Below are 21,759 nucleotides of genomic sequence, written 5' to 3'. Positions count from 1 at the left end.
TTACGAGTTGCCTAAATCGCTTCCTACTTTCCATGAATCATCTTTTAGATAACGAACTTTCACATATTCCATAAAGTGTTGAACTAATGATAAGGACGTTCCGATGCAGGTCTCAATTTGAAGAAAACGACGAGGATGTTAGTGATGTGAGTACCGGATTGAACCGAAAGATCCTACCGTAAATGTCGTTTGCTGGACGTTATTCTGGAAGTGGTTTTGGGACTGAGGCTCGCCTTACTTGACGCCGTGGGTGAATGCATTGGTTAGTAATGCATGCACATTTTTGCACACCCTTGTTTCCCTGCCTCACCAGGTCAACTTGCCTGCTGAATTGCGAAGCAGTGCCTCCGGAAGCGATCGAATACCGCCTCGAAACACATAAGCTCATCCCTCTTGGATAAACCCATTACCGTTGGCTTATGGTGGGTTGTCACATCCATGACGATGTCACGAAACGTTTCCTTGACGATGTGGCCAAGCTGAAAGAAGCCAGAAGAATAGTTGTGGGAGGTTTTATTTAGACTATAAAAGATTTCTCGCACATCTAAATGAATCACGTTGGATTTTTGCGTAGCTTCCAGAAACGGCCGCTGAAATATTGAACTGATGACGTTTACCGGCTCCCATACATCCTTGATGAAAGTTCCCCACCACAAAAATAAACCCTATACTAAAATGATATTTTATCGTGAATTCAAAAAAGGAAATACAAACCTGCAGTGCATGGTGCAGCTTTCGCCAAGCGGTTTCACGGACTTTCTCGGTTGCGGCCTCCATCAAACGTCGAGACTTTGAAAAGAAATGCGCCTGGAATGAGGGTTTTCTATCTACAGCATTCGGCTGGAACCAAGAAAACAATTTAGCACGTCTTTTTAACTGGAGCTCTGTCAATGCTGACTAGCAGAACTGACTTCCTAGACTACTCAATATCAATCACTAGGTTGCCAGGGTAACGTACATTACTGGCAAACTTCATTATGATCTATATCTGTTAGGAGTACGTTGAACACCACTAAATTTTTCAAGGAATTCGCTGATTATCTGAAACGGAGCCATAACTCCCATGTATAGTTTTATGCCGTGAACATCAAACCAAAATGGTTGAAGAAACAAAGATCCCGTTATCAGAATTAGGTAGCATCTTGTGTTTAGCAGGTGATAATTTCGGGGCAATTTTCAGGGTCAGCGGCAAACATCACGTTTCTTCGGTGGCTGTCACATGAACTACACAAATAATTGCATCCTGTGAAACGCTTTTCAGTTGCATAGATAGGTTTACGACCTCAGCTCGATTACCACTCACCATGCTACAGAAAATCATCGGACGCTCAATGTGTTTGATTCACGATTCCCTCGCTCCGCTGTGTTTAAGTAGATTGGCCGCTGTACATCTAAATACGTGCCTATCTATACATCTGTCTGTCAATCTGCCTATCAATCTATCTATCTATCTATTCATCTATCTATTCATCTATCTATCTATCTATCTATCTATCAATCTAATCTATCTATCTATCTATCTATCTAATCTATCTATCTATCTATCTATCTAATCTATCTATCTATCTATCTATCTAATCTATCTATCTATCTATCTATCTAATCTATCTATCTATCTATCTATCTAATCTATCTATCTATCTATCTATCTAATCTATCTATCTATCTATCTATCTAATCTATCTATCTATCTATCTATCTAATCTATCTATCTATCTATCTATCTAATCTATCTATCTATCTATCTATCTACCTAACCATGTTGTTGGTCGCAATAACTTTTGTTTTGCAGCCTAATATATTTTAATCGAGTTTATTGAGTCAGAACGTAATTAGCAGTGTTCGTCGATGTTAACTGGTATGGTCGGCGTTTCTGCCACCGAAGTGACATCTTATTAGACTGTCATTGGAATGTAAAGTTGTCATCTAGTGACGTAAGAAATAATTGTGTCAATAGACAATTCAAAGTATCGAATATATGCACTGAACACATACTGGTATCGCGCCGTCATTCCCGTGCATCAGTAGATCAAAATGACCCTGAAATTTTCCAAGAGGGAGACTTCCCATCGCCTGAAACAAACAATAAAGAGACACCTATCAGGTCATTATTAACCAAGACGGCGTCTTGTTCCATATCATAAAGAAGCGGCTAACAAAACGACCGTAGATTCTTACTTTAGTGGTCACGTGTTAGTGTTGAAAGATCCGGTTGATCAATGGACATCAGTTCTGAAACCGTTTCACGAACATCATTGACGTCCACCAAATCGCTAGCATTATCACCTATGTTTGCTCGTTCAGGTCGATGACAAAATTCAAAATTACATTGAATAAATTTGTGCGCATCGGACCGGAGCGCAGTGTGCGATGTTTCGACGTATATTTCGAATGTGCGCTTGGTTGACAACAAGACTGAATCACATAACGCAGCTAGCCAATTCACTAACGACGTCCTCACTTAGTACAGTTTAAACTTGAATCGCACCACGATGATTCCGCGACGTGCGTATATCGATCGTTTTACCCCTGTTATTGTACACTTCTGCTTTGTGCCGCCTAACATTACTTTTTCATTTGAATGCATGTTTTGGCATACTATGAGGCCCATCTATGCAGAAAAACCGAGAAACAGTGAATAGGTGTTTCCTCTTTATTGGGAGCCAGCAGGAGTGCACATCTCACTCCAGTGGGGAACTCCTAACCGGACACCATCCGCTAAGCCACAAGGGACTGATCAGCAATGTGATTGGCTTTCACTTACACAGCACACAGCGTCACTCATCGTTCAATCACGGAAATCCACATCACGTGGCTCCTCGAGTGTTAGCTTTTCAGATGAAAGTTTCAGTCATCGTGTAAATCTACTCTTCCTCTGAGTTACTAGTGGATGATTCATATAGATTTGACTTCCTCTTGTACCATGCAACGTCATTGATTTGTTATCCGAAAAATGACACTGGCTTGGCTTGGGTATCTAGATGGATGTTGTAGCCACCTTGCTGAACTGTGATTAGGAACCTAGAGTTCCTGATCAAGTATTTTCAACATTGACCGTCATCTTTAACTGGTAACGCAGTACAACTGTCACCTCGGTAAATACACTCATTTTCATAACAGTTTGACTTTACACAAGTGACCCAACTGATTCTCTCCGGGGCGTTTTGTGACTCACCATTTCACCGTATTTCATCACGTGACTATCCTTTGTCCTCTTTTTTACCTCCTCGTATTGTTGCTCAAGTGTACGCTTTTTTATGTCCTTCTGCACGCGGGTGAGAGATAATGACAAAAGGGAGCATTTGAAGCAAACAGATCAGCTTACGCAATTTTAAGAAGCATCCTATTTGAGCAAAACCGTTAAACCCTCACTAGAGTTAAGAGAAGTGAGGTACGGAACGACACACACGACTGGTAAATTAATGGGAAATCCGCAGTTGCAGGACACCATGCACATACAACAAACCTTTTTGATTTGATGCTCTATGGTAATGATCAACATTATCATCAACAGCATCATCATAGACAGCAACAACACAGGAAAATACTGATGCTCCACTGCCAGAGATTCATTCTAATATATTTGTACTGGAAAAGGAAGGAAAATGGAACAGGAATGAAAACCTAGGCTAGCCTACTGCATACATCCGAGACCCAGTCAGACAATCTGGATTGTCATTGCTAGCATGAAAGCCATTGTCATATTGATTCATTTCAACAGATGCATTGAGACAAAGGCATTCAGGAGATCCAGCAGTGTTATCATCATCATCGTTATCATCGTCAGCAACGTTATCGTCATCATCATCTACGTCATCATTGTCAACATACAAAATTAACACTGACGCTTCCTTGCGCACATTCGAAACGCATTTGAACCCTATTCAAAAGCGAAGAATCAAAATGGATTGGGAAAAGTCTCGGTGCTGGCCTACCACAATCATGCTGATGCCCCTACAACTCAAGACAATTCTTAGGCGATCTGAATCGATAATTATAAGAAGAACTACAATAACATTGATTCAAGAATAAGATTTGCAGCTCTTTAACCAGTAACGGTGGGAATCAGGCGTTCACCATCGCAGATGGCGAATTACACCGATAGCACCCAGACATTTGATAGACCCTTCCATATCCATCCGAACGATCGTAGGCGAACCTGATTGGGAGGATGGTGCGAAATTTGAGACATCCAACCAATTGCTTGATTCGTCTGGGTCCACCGGCTCTCTTGATCGCTGAATTGCCATAAATCCCCTTGATGCATAAAAAAAATGCCTTGGGAAATCAAATGGACTACCGCAGAGTGCTGAATAACACCCGACTACCCATCACGACCGACAGGCTTATCTGCAAGTTTTCTAATACTTACGTATTCCGAATCTGTAATCCAGGCATACGAGTATTCGTTTGCTAGACAAATTTCGATGTCCTTGTCGTCACAAAAAACACCCCAGGATTTTTCATCTTCGTTGGCTGATGTTGTCACGTAGACTGCAAGTATAGGGGTTCACACAATAGATAGTATAGGTCAATATCAAATATGTGTGAAATGGTGAGGTAAAATAGCGACGAACCGATCTTGTGACTCACAGAAACAATGAGGCTGCAAGAAGCCTAGAACAACCACACTACTCTGAGGGTCGCTGACATTTCCTCGACAGAACATTATGGTCTTCATTCTTCTTGCGGCGAATCAGGTAGGCGCAGTCATTGACTTTCCTTAAAACTTAATCAATACTTGAACTCATACTGGGCATAACTTGCCAATCACTGATCGAGGCAAATCACTGGATACTTTTAGGTCAACCCGTCGAAATCAAATCAGTATGTGAATGTATAATCTGTTTTTTATGGTAAATCTCCCTCAAAAATGACTACTGACCAGAACGGTCAATGCTAGTCGCGCCACAACCATTAGACTTGTTTTATGATGGGTTGAAGTGCGCTTATCATAAAAGATCCACGATCCATTTATAGTTTACAAATAAGTTATCCACTTGGCACTGGTGGCTGCTGCAAAGGGACACCAAAATATCACAGGAGTTGCACCGGTTATACAATGGTTTCCTCCACCCATCTGAAACCAGTTCAGCAGCAGAACTGACATTAAACGATGAAGACTGGATTTTGTGCAATCCCCGGCTGAACGCTTCTTGCGTAGAGTCAGGGGTTACTTCCATACAAGGATCTCGAAGAGAACAAGATTGAACCAGGCTTGGAACTTCGTTCTGTTTTACGGGTCAGCGCGGCGTTTAAACTAAATGTGAGCAAAAATGTGAATGCGATTTCACAGGATCTTTGCAAGAACCAGCCAGAGGTTAACGCTACTTACTTCCCATATTTGAAGGAAGAATATCGCGAAACATGGAGCCAGAGTCGCAAGCCTCCACGTATAACACCAACTTGTTGTACATTCTGTTCGAATGCATGTAGGCGAGGGTATCGTTCAACTCCATGGCATACAGCTGTCGCAAGACAATAGGGAAAATTTTCATGAGCTCGAGATAGCTCAGGGATCAAGGCCAAGTCCCCTGTAATGCTGGTTAGATATAACGTTGACAGTAATGTTTACGTTCCTTGAAAACAACACGCAAGGGCCAATTTTAGAGAGAACAGGTTTGCAGTCAAAACTGGGAACAATAAATTACTAGTTTGAAAGAGTGATTTTTAAGTCACTCAGACTGCCAATTTCACGGCCGTTTTCAACCATATGTCCCACTTCCCTATCTATGGAGATTTTTTAGCCATAATAACGTTTCACGAAATTTAGGGCGATCCCATTGATTTGAACACTTCCAAATGTCCGCTTACTACCAACAGACTGTAATTAGTTCAGAAGAAACAATAATTCACACGACGAATGCGCTTTTCATTTGAGAAGTTGTCATTCGACGAGTCAGTCACCAGTGATGTGGATTTCGTGATCGATGGATTAGTGACCTCATATGCTGACTAACTGCGGATGAATCAGCCTGTCTGTTTGCCTCCCGTGGCCAAACGGTTAAATTTTGCAACCACATAGCCCACCACAGTTAATCCCCAATAAGAATCGAACAGGTGTACATTGTTTCTGGGCTTTTCATCACAGACTGCATTCTCATATAGGAAGACGAACACCTTTCCATACTACCAAAGATTGCGCTGCCTCTGGAGAATCAAGAGCATGCCGTCAAGAAAGATACACCTGAGGCGTTCCTCGGATCAGCTACGCCTCATGACCGTCCGTATTTGACCAGGTTCATTGCTTATAGCGTCTGGATTAACCGCGAAATCATGTGAGTTGAGTGACCTTAAGCTTAGTAAAAGGAAATCTATGTGACGTTATCATTTAAAGCACCTTGACGAGAGATATCCTGGGGATATCACTCTTGAGATTGACGTACGAACATCTTAGTTTGTGTTCCATTTTTCGGTTGATGTGTAGGCCAGCTTGACTATAAACCCTCTTTTACAAAAGACTACCGATGTCAATGCGCCAAAATACGTCCACTTAAGCCTTTTTCAGTCAATTCGCATATAAGCTTCCGATTGGAAAACTGTGTGCTATAAACGCGGATACCAAAATTAAATAAACTTACATCTTGTTTTATGAAGGTGATAAGGGATTTCAAACCATGGCCAGAGTAGAAGATGAACACATTGTCATCAGGACCGCTGTAAGTGGGCAGAAATTTTTAAGGTGGTCTTGAAGAGGGGCTTAGGGAAGCACATAATCCGTTGGGTATTACTTGTATCGCGGTATATAATAGCTCCTATGGTTTTCAATGCACGAAGGTAGTTGGAAACAATTTTCCACTTTAGCTAGTTTTATCATCTTGTCTTTGTAACAGTCACGCTCAGCTCTTTCGAACTCGCGGTCTAGTTAGCATGATCACATCTGCTTAATAAAATATCTACCTAATGAATACACTACTGAGGGAAAACATTATGACCAAGGTGAGGCGATCCTACATTTTGATAACGGATATCTCATAAGCCACGTGATTTAATCTAAAACTGATGTAGAAATGTTCCGTTTGTTGATCGTTGATTAAGGTGATGTTCATCTGTTCTCTGATCGTAGTGATCAGCTGGCAAATGTTTCATAAACAAACAAAGTGACATCATGAGTGAATGTTTGGGTCGGCAGGTCCTACATCCCTTGCAAATGTTTCATAACCAACCGAAGTGACATCATGGATGAATAGTGGGGAATGCCATTCCTCCAGACAGTTTCTGTCTGAAATTATGCGGCTGTGACTGGTTGAAGGCAGCATGCCCTTCTCGGTGTTCAGATGGTCCATTTCGAGCTGTGATGGGTTGTGGCCTGCATCCCCTGAATTCGATTGCTGCTTTGAGTAGTTTCTGTCTGAGGACCATTTCATCATGTTCTGATTGAGTGGTTATCGATTTCAGTTGTATCGTTCCCTGCCTCCCCACATTCGATTGGCTCTTAATCCGACTTCAGGTTTTAGTAATTTGTTTTGATAGCTTCTTTCCAATGGCAATTTTTTGTAGCCCGGATTCCGGAGTTTGTTTTNCACAGACTGCATTCTCATATAGGAAGACGAACACCTTTCCATACTACCAAAGATTGCGCTGCCTCTGGAGAATCAAGAGCATGCCGTCAAGAAAGATACACCTGAGGCGTTCCTCGGATCAGCTACGCCTCATGACCGTCCGTATTTGACCAGGTTCATTGCTTATAGCGTCTGGATTAACCGCGAAATCATGTGAGTTGAGTGACCTTAAGCTTAGTAAAAGGAAATCTATGTGACGTTATCATTTAAAGCACCTTGACGAGAGATATCCTGGGGATATCACTCTTGAGATTGACGTACGAACATCTTAGTTTGTGTTCCATTTTTCGGTTGATGTGTAGGCCAGCTTGACTATAAACCCTCTTTTACAAAAGACTACCGATGTCAATGCGCCAAAATACGTCCACTTAAGCCTTTTTCAGTCAATTCGCATATAAGCTTCCGATTGGAAAACTGTGTGCTATAAACGCGGATACCAAAATTAAATAAACTTACATCTTGTTTTATGAAGGTGATAAGGGATTTCAAACCATGGCCAGAGTAGAAGATGAACACATTGTCATCAGGACCGCTGTAAGTGGGCAGAAATTTTTAAGGTGGTCTTGAAGAGGGGCTTAGGGAAGCACATAATCCGTTGGGTATTACTTGTATCGCGGTATATAATAGCTCCTATGGTTTTCAATGCACGAAGGTAGTTGGAAACAATTTTCCACTTTAGCTAGTTTTATCATCTTGTCTTTGGAACAGTCACGCTCAGCTCTTTCGAACTCGCGGTCTAGTTAGCATGATCACATCTGCTTAATAAAATATCTACCTAATGAATACACTACTGAGGGAAAACATTATGACCAAGGTGAGGCGATCCTACATTTTGATAACGGATATCTCATAAGCCACGTGATTTAATCTAAAACTGATGTAGAAATGTTCCGTTTGTTGATCGTTGATTAAGGTGATGTTCATCTGTTCTCTGATCGTAGTGATCAGCTGGCAAATGTTTCATAAACAAACAAAGTGACATCATGAGTGAATGTTTGGGTCGGCAGGTCCTACATCCCTTGCAAATGTTTCATAACCAACCGAAGTGACATCATGGATGAATAGTGGGGAATGCCATTCCTCCAGACAGTTTCTGTCTGAAATTATGCGGCTGTGACTGGTTGAAGGCAGCATGCCCTTCTCGGTGTTCAGATGGTCCATTTCGAGCTGTGATGGGTTGTGGCCTGCATCCCCTGAATTCGATTGCTGCTTTGAGTAGTTTCTGTCTGAGGACCATTTCATCATGTTCTGATTGAGTGGTTATCGATTTCAGTTGTATCGTTCCCTGCCTCCCCACATTCGATTGGCTCTTAATCCGACTTCAGGTTTTAGTAATTTGTTTTGATAGCTTCTTTCCAATGGCAATTTTTTGTAGCCCGGATTCCGGAGTTTGTTTTGCATATAAGCTTCCGATTGGAAAACTGTGTGCTATAAACGCGGATACCAAAATTAAATAAACTTACATCTTGTTTTATGAAGGTGATAAGGGATTTCAAACCATGGCCAGAGTAGAAGATGAACACATTGTCATCAGGACCGCTGTAAGTGGGCAGAAATTTTTAAGGTGGTCTTGAAGAGGGGCTTAGGGAAGCACATAATCCGTTGGGTATTACTTGTATCGCGGTATATAATAGCTCCTATGGTTTTCAATGCACGAAGGTAGTTGGAAACAATTTTCCACTTTAGCTAGTTTTATCATCTTGTCTTTGGAACAGTCACGCTCAGCTCTTTCGAACTCGCGGTCTAGTTAGCATGATCACATCTGCTTAATAAAATATCTACCTAATGAATACACTACTGAGGGAAAACATTATGACCAAGGTGAGGCGATCCTACATTTTGATAACGGATATCTCATAAGCCACGTGATTTAATCTAAAACTGATGTAGAAATGTTCCGTTTGTTGATCGTTGATTAAGGTGATGTTCATCTGTTCTCTGATCGTAGTGATCAGCTGGCAAATGTTTCATAAACAAACAAAGTGACATCATGAGTGAATGTTTGGGTCGGCAGGTCCTACATCCCTTGCAAATGTTTCATAACCAACCGAAGTGACATCATGGATGAATAGTGGGGAATGCCATTCCTCCAGACAGTTTCTGTCTGAAATTATGCGGCTGTGACTGGTTGAAGGCAGCATACACTTCTCGGTGTTCAGATGGTCCATTTCGAGCTGTGATGGGTTGTGGCCTGCATCCCCTGAATTCGATTGCTGCTTTGAGTAGTTTCTGTCTGAGGACCATTTCATCATGTTCTGATTGAGTGGTTATCGATTTCAGTTGTATCGTTCCCTGCCTCCCCACATTCGATTGGCTCTTAATCCGACTTCAGGTTTTAGTAATTTGTTTTGATAGCTTCTTTCCAATGGCAATTTTTTGTAGCCCGGATTCCGGAGTTTGTTTTTGTGAATGCTCTTCCACTTAATAAACTTGGTTTATTATGCGGATGAGTTTATCACCTTCGGTCACCTATTCTACAGACGTTCTCTTTTTCTTCTCCATCCCAACAAATTACAGACGCGATCGAGACACTGAATATGGTCAGATTAGGTTGTGAAATGCTTTTAACCACCTTTATGTTTATTTACTTATTATATTTGTTATTGAACAAAGCTTAAGCAGAAAGAGTGGTTGATTGCGGATTGCGTCGCAGTTCCAAATCCAAAAATTGAATACTTTTCCGGAAGAACTATTTAAGGTTTGCAAGTGAATAAATGTTTTCCTCGTTCCCTGGCTTGTCTCTGTATGCCGACACTTCCCATCGAGTCGTATGCGGGTCGAGAAACCGTGGAAGGAATTTCGAATCTAAAACAACTTCGACGCTACTCAACCATATAGAACTTAAGGCGCGACACTTGTTCCAAAGACTGGGAGTATCATCGGTGAATGCAAGGGGACCTGGATTTGGATCATCCAATAAGCAGTGTTCATTTGCCTTATTCAATACCGTGAGTTAAAACAACTCCTTAATCCGAGCGAATCAAGATCGACCGAACCCAGGTTGTAAAAGACCAACTGAGCATATATGAACATTTCCGAAAATTGTTACCAGTGGCGATTGATGCATACGATATAATAATAACCCATAGCCTGAACTTGATGAACTGGGTTTCCCCTGCAATGAAGCAAATCCTATTGACCGACTTCTGGCAGCTCTACTTAAAGAGATTATGTACCAAGTCACTTACGAGAATACTGAACACGCATTTCGTAAACCCCAAAATTTCGAACTGGATGACTAGAATTCCAGCTGTGGTTAGCAAGTGCATCAACAGTATCCACTTCCGAGCCAACTCACCTTTTCAGCACCTTCTTCTTATTGGCTGCAAGTTTCTGATCGCCTTTTAATACTTTCACGAAGTTCTCCCGTGTGACATCCTAAAACAGATGAACACGCATGAACGGTTATTCCTGTGAAAATGGTGTTCCACACACTCACTCTCTTCTCAGTTAGCATCCACTTTCAGCCCAAGAAATAATTAAAATCTACGATCTGCCCTCCATCTTCACTCACATTTTATTTGCGATGATCGCTGTGTGATGAAAACTGAATAACTCGATTGTTGGTCGGTTTGCCAAGCACGGCATTTGGATTTGCTCCTCACTCCTAGTGTTGGCAGTTGAGTTGAACATGGATTACCTGGAAGGACGATCAAGTAGCCCACGTCTATCTCAGTAGCAAAGGAATGAAACACATGTGAGAAATAGTCGCTATCTTGAAGTGAGTGTCACTCATCAGCAATCAAGTGAATCACAGTTGAACGTCTACGTTATGATATTCTTTAGCTGAATGTGCTGTCCTCGTCACGCTGCCTGGTTTGGTTGGTGTATCAATCTTGATATCACTTTTCGTGTTTCTTTTGACAAGAGCGCCAGCCTAATTGATAGGCCGAAAGAAGAAGTATGAACTCGTCAAGGGCTACCTGAGAATTCTCTATGGTCTTATGACTAGTGTTTGTTCAAGTAAATTCAGCATTATGTACTATGGTAGAACTGATCAATCTGGCCTACGGTTTCCATTGTGGTTTGATCACCAGTGTCATTTCACTTGCACCTTGTGTTACAAGCTGAACTTATGCTGGAATTCACTTGATTGCAGCGCACCGGAACACGGACTTACTTTTCCACGGTAGTCAATTACCACACCGTTGTAGACATCTTCGTGCTCGTAGTCGTGGAACACTTTGCCTTTAAACGGATTTCTGGAATAAAGGAGTGAAACTTGGCCGTGGGTTTTTCGGGAGAAATTAATATGTATGTGAGATAGGAAGAAATGAATGGCTCACATGTTCGGTTGCAATTGGGTACGCGTGCATTTTTTGGACCTTGTTTTGTGCACCTTGTGTCACACATTCGATTAAATTTTAACTAATAATCGTGGAAAACATTCATTTGCAAATCAAATTGCCTTTCACGTTAGACTCAACGACATCTCTTGTTTATGATATTCTACAAAAAAATTGATCTGCAAATGAGCGTATTTCTCGAAAACAGGCCAATCTCGTTTCAAGTAGCACATAAGGTTTTCTGTGGAGCAAAATAGGGAACATTAGGAAAATGAGGAAAACAAGGTATACGGACAGTCGTGGACTGGGCCCACTTGGTGAGCCACAAGAAAGGCGAAACCGGTCATGGGCCGTCAAAGGCGTTGAAACGCTCGAGTAATATCCTTTATGAAAATGTTAACTAATGATCTTCTACGCACTAATAATTTAGGTATCCTCCAACAACAAAGCACATCAGAAATGAAGTTGCGAAAAGGTAAATTTGCAGCCAAACACCACAAGCCGTACATTTTATAAGAATATTCTCATCTAGTGCACTTGAATGTAATTTGATGCGGTAATTAACGACCTACGATTATTACAACCTCAAACCAAGAACGGAAATTCTATGTCTTCAGTAGGTTTCTGCAACTAGCAATCGGCTGTATTACAAATTTTAAGACTCCTAGATTTTCTGGTTAATATTTACTCCAAATCATCAGGCGGCTGATCCAGGAAAGCGACATTTAGATATCAAAGTAATTAATTTCAGAATACTGAAAAATAAAACGAGAACATATCATCATCACCATTAGCATCATCATCATCATCATCATCATCATCATCATCACCATCATCAGCATCATCATCATAATAATAATAATCATCATTATCGTCATCAGAATATGCTGCCTGAATCAGGGTTCTATGGCGTATACAGTCATGAAAGGGCGTCACATGAAAGAAGAGTTGATGTGACACCTGAAGTGACACATGAAACGCCATAAATATCTGCAACTCGACTTCATGAAAACTCATGAAGAAAAGAAAAGTTATTATACATCTCACGTGACGCACGTATATCCATGAGAAATACGGTACAAAAATGAGAAGTGTTAAAGCCAAACAACGAAGCGCGTATCTACAATATAGTTGATACCATATGGCGAAAATTGCACGCGATATATACCTGGGATGATATGCAATATCGTCGTAGGCGAAGGTAATTATATTCTCCGCCGGAACTTTGTTTTTACGCACGAGTTGATACGCGTGGAAAATGTCCGCCTGAATGAAATCACAAATGACACGCGAATTAAGGATAACAGGCGGAGTGACGCATGGCGGATAAAGAAGGCAAGTAGAGTGTGTAGGATAATCCATACTTGGTGGAGTATCAGACGGATTCATTATGTGTAACGTTTTCAACACGATTCTCATAAAACCCCATGCAAATGATACACGAGCGGACGAATGAATTTGACCAAGATGGATTTCCTTATGTTTATTCCAAATACACGCTACTTGATCTCACTCAGCAGTACAGATTTATCCCCTCACATTGTCTAGAAACTCCGGTGCTTTCGCCGTTACAGCCAATGTCGTTGCTAAGCTAATAGGACCGGAGAATCAACCCCACCAAAAGCAAAATATCGTTGCACGACAATGAAATACTGACGAAAACGAACACAAGCCACTAGTCCATTAGTGTGTACATTAGTGTGTCCATTCGTTGTGGCTTCTATGCATCACCTTTTTGACTGAAATTTCACAGGCATGGAGGAACCTAGGTAGGACACATCCGATTGGGGTACCATTAGTACAAATTTCGACTTTGAGAACCCTTCGTTGCGTAAGTTGCATAAACCGTTGTGCCTCCAACCAATGAAAAACCAGACGAAAACCTACTTGATGTCGATATTCATCCCAGGTATTTGTACCAGCGGCAAGGACGACCCAGTTCTTTGACGGATTATTGTTAAATATGGATGACTGATTGAGGACACCGACGGCTTCCAAACATGCAACCTGGTCGATGCATAGCAAGAACGCAATAAGGAGCGAGCGACGACGCATCGTATTCTGGCCATTTTGAAGTTTCATGTGCTTAGAATTTTATACTGTGCTTCTCCTGTGAATCGAACTTTGCCTTACACAGGTAAGGCGATAGTGTGAAAAAGTTATCCATCAGAAATCTAATAGGTCTGCGGTACAAAGTTTATGCTGATCAGGGTGTGATGGGGCATTTTGATCAGGCTGTTCAATGACTGATCATTTGTGCAAACTTATTCCAAAAATGTGGGCCCATTGGTGATTTGTGCTGGTTTCAACGAAAATGTGGATCATTTCGTTGAAAACCTGTGCGCATCAGACAGAAATCAGTGGCAATCTGAGACCTCGAAACGGTTTCACGTAGCAGCTGACTAAGTACTTTTATTGAAAACTTAGGTCCAAGGGGACATAAACACGGATTTTTAATAAAAGTCATACTGAAAATATGCATTCAGAAAATATGTCTCTGTTACGATTGGGCTTTGCAAACAAACTGGACTCAAAATGGAAACTTCTCAAAAGCTGGGTATTTACTAACTGTGTAAAAAACGGTTTCATGACGTTTCTTGTTGACCTAAATGAGTGACATCGGAGGCCACGCAAAGCTTTAAACCAGGGAAGTTACTTCTGCCTATGGTTTTAGTCTACATAAAAATGCAAACTCTTGAAAATCATCGCATGGGCTCTTTCAAACCAGCAGAAGTTTGCTCTGGGATTTCATCAAATTCTGCAACCTTTATCCTTAATTTTCCAAATCGAGGATGCGCGAAGCAAGATTTTCCTTTATTCTGTTTTGACCTGGAAGCAATGATAAAAACTTGCAAGCCATACAAGCCGAAAGTAGTAATAATTCTCCTCGTTTTGATGAAAATGGTCTTGAGGTTTCGAGAGGCTCACATGAACAAGACGGCCTATTTGCATTGTTGACCTCTGTGCGTGAATTGAATCGATGTGTTTTCAATCACAATTTGATTTACAGGACTTCGTGTGGAACGTGAACCAGCAGGAATCCAGTGACTCTTTCGCCGACCCAGGTGCTGCTGCTGGTTGCCTGCAGGCTTACAGCGGAATGACAATTCTAGAACGATGACTGCGACAAATGTCCCGTGTGTATGCTGTTGATTCGAAGTCAAGTGCTGTCAACCACATCTGAAAGAAGTCATGGCCCCTCACATACATCATTGTACAGATTTGGAAAAACTGAATCGTCCAAATAGCGCGTCCGGTTGCCGAACGCCTCAACAATGCACAAACTCCTAGCTAGAATTTCTGCAGCCATTGAAGACGTAGCTTGAAGTCTGAGCCATACAGTGGTTTTTCCAACCACTGTTCTGTGATAAAGTTCCCTGCATTTCGACATACTATCCGGCCAACATGTCAATGAATGCGCTGCTTTCCTCGTCGAGGATGCACTTTCACAGTCGTTGCTAGCGGATTTGACGAGTGAGCCATAAGTCATACGACTGTTTAGCATCGGGATCATTGGCCCGCCTTCGATATCTTTTACGCACTGCAGTGATCTACCCCACAGAAACTCAGGCAGATAAGGCAATCTCACTTATTTGGTAGTGTGGTGATCGACTTGTTTTTACTAAGATAACTCTTAGTATAATGTTACATGTCAAAAAGTGCTCGAGGTCAGCCGGCTGTTGTAATCCGGAAGAGGGGAACTCCGGGACGCAGTTCATACTCGACGGTATGGTGTATCGAATCAGAGCTTACGTTAGCTGTACTGAGTATCGAATCTTCAATGAATCAATGTAAACTACGTACAATGCTTGAGTATGTGAACAAGTGGTTCTATTTGGGTACTCAGTATCGAATATCATCTGGTTTTCGAAAATTTCCGTAACTTCATCGGAGATTTCGGCGAGATAATATATCCAATGATTTTGATATGCTAAATTGTTTCTTGTGAAATTTATTAAGTATAGTACCATCCGTCGGAGTTTTGAGCTGCGAAAATCGTCCGTGTTCAGTCGCTTGTTAGTCGCGATAGAATGGTTAATTCGTCGGGGGAAAAACAAGTCCGCGCTGAACTAGTCGCTACCATTTTTTTCACTGAAGATTTCTTTGTGTGGTTCTCTGTCTTGGTATGCAATTGGTTCTGATTTTCAAGGGCATCATTCTTTTTCTAGGCTCCGCTTAAGATGTGATCATTTTGCCGTCTTTCTCTCAGTTATTGTTGGGTAACACCATGTCGTATTGTGGCAACGGAAAACAAAAAGCTTACTTGTGTAATCACACTGTTTCATCGAGCAGATTACGCCGGTTTGCACCATTTGGCGTATTCCATTGTCTCCTGCCCCATATATTCGACACCGGCTGGGCAGTGAACTTGTACGCAAATTTCAGTGACGTGATAAATGCGGTGACGAGGTGAATTACGATATTTGTGACTATAGACATGTTTTTGTTTAGTGACAGGACTTGTTACAACCAAAGTCCAATTTTTTTCTATCACAAATACAATCTGCGTAAAGGTCATTTTCGCCTCATTCGATCATGCGTTCAGAAACTCATGATTGAAAAGCTTATCTCACAAACCTATACCAATTACAGATTAAATTTCTCTTTGAGGCGATGCCGCTGCCAACGGTGAGGTGGTGTATAACACCAAGAACGGGGGTAAATTCCAGGATATGTGAGATCCTATACGAATACTGAGTGGAATATGGCCATCTCACAGAGAGACGTGTTTGTCTGAAACCAACAGTAAATTTTGGGTTTGAAATTTTACCTCCTTCAATATTATTGGAGTCCTAGTTATGCATTTGTTCATGGCAGCGCGATAACAATTAACGTGTGAGTATCAGAACATGCTTAAGTGTTTGGAACACGAGCCTGTTGGTCGACGGTTTATTTCTAGAATGCGTGGAAATGTGAATGTGTGTGAATGTGTGGCACCAAAATGCAGTCCTCCCTGGCTTCACTTACAGGACGAAATATTGATTAAACTTCTCCGATCAGTTTTCTTTTCGTCAACGGTAACGAAGCTTTTCGTACGCACGTTAACCTATGGGTTATTTTGCTGTATAGCTGTGAGACATGGCATCGGTGATGAACTCAGCTGAGACGTTTTGGGCCCTCGATCAGACGCCGTTATTTCAACACCACAGCTGATGTATACTGATGTCAGTGAATCCACAACGAGATAATTAGGATACGAGTGTTCGGTGTGCAACAGAGACTTCAGTCGAGGAACGTGTGATGGTAAGAACGAGACTACGAGAAATCTGTGCCTTTCTGTGTGCGTCTCCTTCCTGGCTAAGGCAACAGACCTTTCACCGTAGCAATGTCATAACCTATCTCCTTGCAATCATCGATGCGAATGTGAAAATATTGGAAAAATCTGTGGTGAACGAGATGACGGCGAAGACTGAATACTCAAATTGATACCCTTATTCACGTACTCAATCACGGCGAGTAGTTTATAGTGATTCAGTTGATGTTTTGATACCGAGCACAGCAAACGTACAAGCTCTTATCATATTCACCAAACGACGAATCCACGTTCAGAGACAAGGCTGTCTCGTATAAAATTAGAATTTCTTTCGGAATGGCGGCCAAAAATTTCTCAAATGAATAATACTAAGCAACCCAGCATCAGGGTGGGCGGTATGCATGATCAATCCCTATATGCACACACAGAATCTCCCCGCAACACCAGTCTGAACAGACGAATCGTGTTTTACAGAGATTTAGAAATTGACAGTAGCTATTTGTAGTCGGAAGCTCTCAGAAAACAGTTATGGTCACTTTTTAGAACATTTCAAAAGTAACTCAAGAATAATTCTCTTTGATGACCGCATGTTAAGGTTGCTAATCCATCTCACTAGGCTCCATGTTGCCAGTTTCCATCCGCATCTTCTGACTGAGTGTCTGGACGTTTAGGCATCCCCAAATGGTGGTGGTAGGCTGGAACAGAAGCCCCCGCCTATTCAAATTTATTCTTTCTCTCACAATAAGCCGTCCACATAAAATCTGATTTCAAGTCGGCGAAGCACCGGCGGAAAAAACTGATGCTAAACTGGCGTGGATGATGAGAATGGGAATAGTCGGTTTCATTGATTTCCCCAAGTTTCTCAGACCAGGAGCCAGGCAAACCAACATGGTCTTACTTGGTACTATGAAACCATGTACAGTCCCACCAGATTTAGAGGTGGAACTATGAACAAAGAGTAAGGTTCAGAATTTGTATGTCGTCTTCTATATTGTACCAAATGAACCGTATTTGTCGTGTATAACGTAGTCCGTGCTTTTATTGTAAGAACCAAAATGTAGTTGTTTATCGTCATCGAGCAAGCTGATTAAGGGCCTTTTGATTTGGATAACGGGTCCACGGCTGTTTATGGAGTCTGACTCACTTCGAAGGGAGCTCAACAGCTTCGTTCAATCACTCACTAAAGGAAGGCTCGATGAGACATGAGCGGATCGGCAGTAAATTTCGACACTTTCATCCTGGGTGCAGCAACCCAGGATCCACCAAGAACCCACGGATTGCCAAAATCGGATGAAGTTGCTTGTCACGAGGCAGCATCTAGTCAGTTCCAACCGCAATGCATCGCGATTCAACTGGTTAGTGCAACGGAATTTAAACGACAGTGTTGTGACACCGGTTCACAGTCATTCTCTTTATCACATGCAGTGATTTTGGACAGCTTTTCCAACATCAATCCCACGTGTAACAACGACTTTCCGATCGAAAGTAAGCATTCGACACGACTGGACTTGTGCGTTACGCGGATAAATGTCATCTATCGATTATGTGGACTGCATTCACCGAAATCCCGGTCGCCGTGATCATTTTCAGAATATCTTACCGCAATCGGTCTAGTGTTGGCACAGTCATACATAATCCGTGCAGGCTATCAGATGGAATTTGGCTAAAACATGATTAATTCACCAATTACCTATTGAGCGTTTCTCCCCAGTAAAGGTAAGCATTGGATTAACTTAACCAGAAAACCCCAAGGCTGCGGTTTATAGGCTAATTTGATTCGGACTCTCCTCAGACGGGGTGTTTAAATTGCTCTCGCGTTTCAAAACAATACCAGGGAAAGATTCGGCCCCCAGATTTTGATAATGATGGTTCACGTCACACAGCTATACGGCGAAACAACAGATACGTTACCCACATTCTATGAGATTCGGGGGTTTGCCGCCATGCCGCCATACGTGTCTTGAATTAGAAAATCGACTCAGATATTCCAGATTGTGTATGGAATCAGTATAACATACTGCAAAGAGAAATCACGCATCAGCTTGAAAGGCAACAAACCACGAGCTCCAGTGAACGCGAAGGAATACTAAAAGGCTTCCTACCATTGACAGAAAGAGAACTGAACAGCGAAATTTAATCATTATTTCGTCCTGTAAGTGAAGCCGCGAAACACTGTACATCTCTTCCGTCCTCACTGAGGTTCACTTGAACTGTGAATCTCAAGAAACCAATCGTCGACATCCAGGCTTGTGTTCCGAAAACGTAACCATTATCTGTTGCGCCCATGCCGATGGTTGTGGGTTTGTCATGAACAAAGAAACTGATATGAAATGGAGAATGAAACCTCCCGTTATCCTGGAAGACAGGGACGAAGCCCAATAGGTTGTGTAGTTTTGGGCGCGCTACAACAAGGTGAAATAGCAATAATGTTTGAACATTTATTGAATGTCAAATGCTGGTTAACTTTCCGGCAATAGGCGAGACTAGTGGACATTGGCACAAGGCGTAAACAAAAGAACACGCGATACCGTTGGACACACGGAGACCACAAGAGAAATGTAAACATTTGGTGTGGTTTTGGACTTGTAATAATCTTTTACCTAGGAAACGAAACCTTAGAAACAAGCTTGAACTTCGGGGCCGCCGTAGAATGCATCTTTGGGATGTTGAAGTTGGCTTACCAGCTCAGGATAATTAAATGGTTAAGGCTCGAAATTACAGACGTTAACCAGTATTTGACATGCAATATAAAGTTCAATCACTAATTCAAATTCGCGCCTAACAAAACACAACCGATTGGGCTTCGCCATCGTGACACATGAATTTCTAAAACTTTGCACAAAATTTTTCTATGTTCAAACCAGGGTCTCATGAAATCTTGGCATTGTAACTACGGGTTGGTCGTGGTTACCCGTCGTCCAGCTGTCGCGTCTTTGGTGGTGTTCATTCGCGCCTTCTTTACCACCCCTCTGCAAGCCGAATCCTTCCTTCTGGACGTGGATTTATCCTTCGTGCTTCTCGTTTTGCTGCGCTGGGCATCGAACCATTGACTGCCTTATAAACTACTTGCCCTGTTTGAACAAGTGAACAAAGAGATTAATTAAAATATGCTCTTTTGGACGGTCACCAAGCCAAGTTGACACTTTTCGAACATTATCTTATCTGCATCGGTGATTGAAGCGAAATAAGTCATCACAACGCTATGTGTGTACTATATTTTGTTTCACGTTGCATTAGTCAAATATCACAACTTCTGCTGGAGTTTCGGGCTGCAAAAATCGCTGTATTTTAACACTGAGTACTGGCGATAGAGTTTGGTTTGTTCGGCGGGGGAAACAAAAGTCCACGTTAAATTTGTTGTCAATGCCCCTTTGTCAATGAATATTTCTGTGTGTGGTTCTGTGTCTATTTACGGAGTGGATTCTGATTTTCAGGGGCCCGTTTTGCACAACAACGTGAAGGGTGGAGAAGAGTCAGAGGCGGTCAAACAATGACTTGGGAGAGAAGTATAAAAGCCATTACTAGCAAACTCAGCTGCGATGGTCATTGTGGTCTTCCTGGATGGGGACCCCGAGACAGGCCATATCAATGGTTGTCAGACGTGACACAGTCGCGCCCTAAAATGTGCTCCTGCATACAAGCTGTTGCCTTCAATGCAAGGCTCCCTGCCCAATCCTTCCACTAAACAGTCAACCTACAGTGCTGTATTGGCGCACTAAATAATAAGCTGCCCCCTTCAATGCACACAATTCTAAGTCTTATCAAATGGAAGTCGGTCATTAAAATTAAGGAACGAAAACCAGACTGATCAAGTGGAGGGTTTGCTCTAATAAAATGCAACATTTTGTTTAAAACACGTCTTCAATGGCCAAAGAAATTCCACCAAGTATGATGTCTGCGATGTGGTTACGGCTTCTTCCAGATATGGTTGACAGCAAGCATATCAGGAAAAGCAACTGATTTCAAGTTAAGTCTGGAAGGCTAGGCATATAATTGAGAAAATCAGTTGGTAATACCCTCAACCGTCTGATTCCCACTCGAGTATGAAGACGGCACTGGCCAGTTTTGTGACCGTTCCTGGCTTTAACGGTTATGGTGACTCAAATGTGAGGCATATTTCTATCCAAGCTCTTATTCGCTCGCGTATAGTCCAATTAAACTTGGTGAAAAACGCCGGAGTTTGATTATTGAACGCGTTCAGTAGCGTGGGTCTTGACGGTTAATAGTCAAGGAAGTGCCTTCGTTCCAGCACCTCGGTGTCGAGAAAAGACTCAGCGATAAGGAACACGACGAACAAGGAGCATCGAGCAATTTTGACATTGAATCCAGGCTTTCGGATGGGCCTTGGGTGGACACTCATCATCGTCTGTTTTTGCTGAACTGGTTGACTGTCTCAGCACTCAATCGGCAACTGGCTTCTGTGGCTTTCCTGATGTTTTCCCGTAATGGGATCGTCGGGTGATTTGAGTGTCTCAGTAGGTTTTGGGCATTCCCGAATAAGTTTCAGGAATCTGATCTTCCTTACACCAGATTACTCGAGTATTCTTTCCCTCTGAATGCAAGTGAAGTGGGTCGAGCTTATCGATATAGAGCGTTTGTAATCTCTTGACCTCTACAGCATACACACGGGACATTTGTCGCAGTCATCGTTCTAGAA

General features: G+C 42.0%; 1 protein-coding gene across 1 annotated transcript in view; it reads right to left on the bottom strand.

Moving 5' to 3' along the window:
* T265_15659 (hypothetical protein) overlaps positions 1–13,903 on the bottom strand; it is a gene marked incomplete at both ends in the record, with an annotated part of 15,438 nt that extends 1,535 nt beyond the window's left edge. The window contains 9 exons of the mRNA XM_009178885.1: positions 558–840; positions 1,996–2,073; positions 3,176–3,265; positions 4,373–4,494; positions 5,336–5,468; positions 9,026–9,101; positions 10,861–10,940; positions 12,905–13,114; positions 13,736–13,903. Coding sequence (XP_009177149.1) covers positions 558–840; positions 1,996–2,073; positions 3,176–3,265; positions 4,373–4,494; positions 5,336–5,468; positions 9,026–9,101; positions 10,861–10,940; positions 12,905–13,114; positions 13,736–13,903 — 1,240 coding nt within the window. The remainder of the gene's footprint in view (positions 1–557; positions 841–1,995; positions 2,074–3,175; positions 3,266–4,372; positions 4,495–5,335; positions 5,469–9,025; positions 9,102–10,860; positions 10,941–12,904; positions 13,115–13,735) is intronic.
* Positions 13,904–21,759: the final 7,856 nt, after the last annotated feature.

The sequence above is a fragment of the Opisthorchis viverrini genome, assembly GCF_000715545.1.
Source record: "Opisthorchis viverrini unplaced genomic scaffold opera_v5_699, whole genome shotgun sequence".
NCBI lineage: Eukaryota > Metazoa > Platyhelminthes > Trematoda > Opisthorchiida > Opisthorchiidae > Opisthorchis > Opisthorchis viverrini.
Note: the sequence above shows the minus strand (reverse complement) of the source record. Positions and strands in the feature narration are given on the sequence as shown.